Source organism: Semicossyphus pulcher, unplaced genomic scaffold (genome assembly GCF_022749685.1).
Source record: "Semicossyphus pulcher isolate SPU_LCO1_2020_fin unplaced genomic scaffold, fSemPul1.0.p SCAF_6, whole genome shotgun sequence".
In the NCBI taxonomy this organism is placed as follows: Eukaryota; Metazoa; Chordata; class Actinopteri; order Labriformes; family Labridae; genus Semicossyphus; species Semicossyphus pulcher.
The window spans coordinates 21939521-21945000 of NW_027211737.1; the positions used below are offsets into that span (position 1 = coordinate 21939521).

Here is a 5480-nt window from a genome sequence, read left to right on the forward strand (position 1 = left end):
TCCCACCGAGAGGGAAGCAGGCGCGGCTACGGAGAGAGGAAGTAATGATGCTTTCAAATGCTGTCGGAAAAATTGAGACTTGGGATTCACACCATTAAAAGACACTCATGTTAGAAATTAAGATGATGCGGATTATATCGTTTTATATTTGTAGTAATGATTATTAATATTTGCTTACCATTTATAGAAACACCTGACTTACAGGCCCTTGTAGACATTGTATGTTGTTGGTCATTGAAAACAAAAATCTATAATCTTAGCTGTAATTCTATTGTTATTGTTATTGTATTATGTTGATTCTTGTGTTTGTATTAGTCAAAAATAGTCAGTGGAATTAAATTGAGTAAGTATACTGGAATCAGCCTATTTTCATAGTGATTTTATTACAGAGGGAAGGGAATTAATAGTGAAGCGTGAATGCACGCATTTAAAGCACATCTTATTCTTAGTCATTTTATCTAAACATATACAAAAAGGAAACATCGAAGTTTTCCATTTTGCTTTTCCTTTACTCACCTTAGGTATCCATAAATGGGACAGTCCCCTATCTTTAGACTTAGTAAAAGGAAAAGACGGTTTCCGAGCAGTCATTGAATGGATCACCAGGAGCACTTGAGCAGCATCATCTGAGGGGAGGGGCTTAAATCTGCGCCACACTGCCGCCTGCTGGTAGCAAGGTATTACCACAATACCATGTCGAAACCTGGTTGGAACAGTGAACAGAAACCTTGTCGAGTTTCCAAATGATGATAAATATTAAAATATTGATCTCTAATACAGTAAGTGTTTGTGGTGTCAGAAAAATAGGGAATGATTCCCATTATTTCCCATAAATACTGACCCATATCCCATTACTCTCCAGCTCTTGGCTTCAACCAGTATCCTGTTGACATTTTTCATTTCAGTGGAGTCTGCTTTAAAAAATCATCTCAGTTTATCACTGAAGAAAGTCTGTCTCAGGACCACAGAAACACACTGTGCAGAACATGGAAATCTCTACTTCATTATCTTAACAATAATGCAGAGTATTATAAACATGCAGGAATACCACAATATGCACCTTGTATTATGGTCTGCCTCAGATATTTTTGTGCTGAATTTAATTAAATTGCACCATTGTTTAAAGTCTAATAATTCAATTTCCAGCTCTCAAGCATCACAATAAGAGCAAGTCCCCATTACTTCTGGAGGAAGACTCAATCATACTCTATTGTGCTGTGAAAATGAGCTGCAAGAGCAAGCGGTTACTTGTCGTCATGGCATAAGGAGACATAAAAAGAAGAGATATTTTACCCAGAAATCAACAGTTCAGTTGCAAATAGTTTGCTTCTCAGGTACAGTTTTATTTTCTCTATCCATGTTAGAATTCCTATATTAATATTGTTATTACATTTACGTTTCTTCTTTACTGAAATATGCTATACAAAATTAATCTAGTCAAATCAGAGATGATAGTCAAAGTGACTGGTACAAAGTCCATCTGAAAAGCCAGCATGGCCTAACGTGGTCTGATAGTTGTCTCAAGAGTTACAGAAGTAAAAAAAAAAAAAAAAACTAAAAAAAAACCTACAGCTGACAGATGATGACGTAAGAGAAATAAAAACATGTCCAGTACAAATATTATTTACATAGTGAAAATGTAAGAAAGAAAAACCTTCTTTGTAAGACAAATGAGTTATGAAAAAAAAACGTATTTTTCATTACCACAGAACATCACCCGACAAACAACAGTCACCAATCCTGATCTGGATTTTTGCTTCCTCTCAACCTGTAAGTTATCAGACCTGAAGGTTTACAATAGCACCCATTGGCTTATTGGTTATTTGTCACTTACCCAGAGTATTTGACCCCTTTTGTGAACACAGCCTCAAGAGTAATGCAGGCATTAAATATACCCATAACCAAATGATTCATTGAGATATCTGGGTTTTTCAAACAGACCAAAAACAGCCATTATTGGCATGCAGTGGCACTTTGACATTTGCTTCTCAGAGCTGTGTCAGTGCCTTAAAGGAGTCATAGGCTGGCTTGTTCTTTTTGCCTTGTCTGACCCAGCGTTAAAGGTCGAGTCAACGGACAACAATGGATCCAGGAATACCATGCAGACAAAAAGATAAAGTTAAGACAAAAACAAAAGCAAAGCATGTTGTCCTTGAGGGGGGCCTTTAATGCTGAGCCACGTATGCTGACATAACCCTCTGTTACAGCTCACATAATGTGAGTGAGTTACTAAGGTTGGAGTCAAGTCATTTTTCATCTCAAATGCACTGCAGTAAATTCTTCTATATAACTTAAAAAAAAACATTTGTTGCAGAATTCCTGAACTGAAAATGGGTCGACATCAGCTGTTAATAACCAAGTGTTCAGTCCTGATTGGCATTAGTGGTATACATCTTGATAGGAGCACAGAGCATTGATGCATCTCATCTGTTTCAGGTACATTGGTTAGAACTGTAATAATAACTAAATACATTATTAAACGTAACCATCAACACTGGGCTTATAATAGTTAATATATTGATGCAGATAGTCGTTATCTCTGAAGAGGAGGTTGATATTTTGCCCTTTAACTGTCCAGCATTTATATTTTCTGAAAATATCAAGTTCATGGCCTTCAGTATTGAAGCGGATCGTACAGCAACAACACTTTGAGGTGAAAGTAAGACCTGTGGAAACGTGTGAGGAAATAACCCACACTTTATGAAACGGCTACACAAGCGTCGGATTGAGCCCCGTCTTGCACCATGATCTTGTAGATTCAAACATCAAACTGTACCATTTCAAGACTAAACAGAGAAGTAGTGACTGCGTAAGAGCCAACAGAGCTTTGAAGAGGTTCCTAGATGCTATTAGTACAACATAGCATCTAATAAGTCTCTGAAGTATTATACTAAACATTTGGCAACACTGGCACAGCTAGATAACATGTCAGTTTGTCTCGTGGAGTTCCTCAGTTACAGCTGAAACGTGCAAATATCATGTATAATATAAAAAATATAATAAACAGTACTCCAAAAAAAGAAATCCATGGTGACTGCAGTGTGTAGGACCGAAGCTGACCTCAAAGTCAGATGGAGTTCAGTTGGATTAGAGAGAGTATGGTCCACTGCTGGTCGAGTCCAGTTTGTAGCGACGTCTCCATTAAGAGCCGTGGACCATGTTCTTCTCAGAAAGGCAGAAAAAATGTGACACACACACGCTCACACACGTCCTGTAATGCGTGTGCACACAATTCATCGTCTGTGCACATGCCTACGTCCTCTTGCATTCACACACGTTTACGATGTGCAATTTTAAACATGATAAAAAGAAAATTAAAAAAGAAAAACTAAATGATGGGTGTTGTAAGTTCACAGCTGCATCATGAGGAGCGGACGGTACTCCAAGGGGGAGAGGTGCGCGATACTGAGAGAAGACTGCCACCAAAACTTTAGTAGTACACAGACAAACACAACTTCTACCTGCATCACTTCACAAAAAGAACCCAATTTCCATCCTCCAACCTCTGCTGAAATCCACTGGTTTCTTCTCTTCTTCCCCTCTCCGCCCTTTTTCTTCTTACAGCTCCTCTACAAGTTGACCAGCTCATGTGCGACAAACTGTTTGAGTCTCTCCAGGTATTGTCCGTAGAGCTCAACGTCATTGTGTCCGGCCCCCTCCACCCAGAGCGGCTCCACAGGGCGCTGACAGCGCTCGTACAGCGCCAGGCCGTGGGAGAAGTCGATGACCTCGTCCTCCGTACCGTGGATCACAAGCACCGGTGATGTAACCTTTGAAATCTTGTCGATGCTTTAAAGTGAGAAGAAACAGAGTCAGTTAGAAAGGGATGGGAAAAAATGACATTAAACCTTCACAAAATAACACGTTTAATGTTAAAAAGTAAATTACAAAGGGAAATAGAGGAGATAGTTTGGTAACAAACCACCAGAGGGAGCTATTGAGAATATTTATGAGCAATGTGACTCATTAAGAAGAAAAACCCCTCCTGAGTTGGCACATCTAAATTTGTAAGTCCATTGCTGAAAGCCTTTGTGTGTTTTCCTGCTACTAATTCATTCATGCACTGCTTTTGTTTTTAAGAGCATGTGTACTCGTGCTATTCGACTATGCAGGAGAGCTGTGTGCCTTTCTGTGCATGTTAGTCACACATTTAGCCTGGCTTTCACACATGTGCCATCTGTCCATACACGGGACTCACTTTGGGAAGGCGTCAAAGCAGTAGGTCTTCTTGGTGTCGGGAAAGGCCACCCTCATGCCAGAGGTGAGCGGGGAGTGGAGGATGACTGCAGCGCTCTCATAGCGAGAGGCCAGGTCCACAGAGGGCACGGTGCCAATGCTCTGACCGTACACGATCACGTTCTCTGGCCGGATGCCGTACCTGTGAGAAGGACACAGAATATCTGAATGTCACACTCTTGCTGATCATGAACAGGAAACTTATACAACACAAGCAGACAGACTTGTTTGGGTAAATTTTGTGTGCTCTGCCAGACACTGGCAGGCGTCCAACTAGGCCCTCTGTTAATTAGAAAGAGCAGCTTGGCTGGCAGAAGAGAAAAAGCAAATGTTGTGTATTCGAAATCCCCTAATTAGAGTTAAAATGGATTTTCTTAAAGTAAAAGTGTAACATGTTGAGATCCTGAAGTATGGTCTGCTTTTTACGCATCACATAGTAAATAGACTCACACGGCCAATTAGTCTCCCATCCTTCCCTCATTGCTGCTCCATCAGCAAACACACACCTGTGTGCTCACTGAGACTTACTCATGCTCTATTATCGGCTGAAACGTCACGCCACAGTGACTCAGTGATTATACGGCCTCCTAAAAACAAGCACACAAAGATGGGAAGCAGCCAAGGATCAGTGGTTTCTGCAGCCCTTCAAAGCAGCTCAACAGAGAGGACCACCACTGTAGTCCCGTGATTCACAGCTCAGGAGGGCGAATTAGAGCGAGTCAAGCAAGAAGGGAGCAAAAGAGACACTGATACTGGATCAAGGGTGAGGGAGAAACTAGGAAATGAAAGAGAAGACATTCCTCAGCTTATTATGTAGAACGTGACCCAGTATAGCGGGCGAGCAGTCAGCTGACAACCTGAGACCTCGTCGGGAACACTGCATCGCTGTCTGTGCTGCTCGATAAAGCAGCGTACTACTCTGCTATGAAAAGTGGGAGCACTAACATTACAGGCTTAACATTACATCCTCTGCTACAGCACTCTATAATACACAATACACAAACACTAAAGCCTTACACTTCTCAGATGGATAATGATAATGAGGAAGTCCACTAACACAAGTCTAGCACAACCTTTGCAGAGAGGCAGACTGCAGTAATGAGGTCCTACGTGCAATGAAAGGCCAACAGACTGAACATGAGTGCAGACAGAACCTGGGAATGTTCATACAGACAAAGTCATTAGCAGGAATATAGGAGCCGTTTACCGTCAGTCAGTGTGTCAGCTGGCCTTCACAGAGTATA

At 41.1% G+C, this 5480-nt stretch overlaps 1 protein-coding gene across 1 annotated transcript in view; it reads right to left on the bottom strand.

The window, feature by feature from the left end:
• Positions 1–1331: 1331 nt before the first annotated feature.
• abhd17b (abhydrolase domain containing 17B, depalmitoylase) overlaps positions 1332–5480 on the bottom strand; it is a 15484-nt gene continuing 11335 nt past the window's right edge. Inside the window, exons 3-4 of the mRNA XM_069682836.1 lie at positions 4199–4378; positions 1332–3789 (exon numbers count right to left, since the gene is read on the bottom strand). Of these exons, the coding sequence (XP_069538937.1) occupies positions 3570–3789; positions 4199–4378 (400 nt within the window). The 3' untranslated portion in view covers positions 1332–3569. The remainder of the gene's footprint in view (positions 3790–4198; positions 4379–5480) is intronic.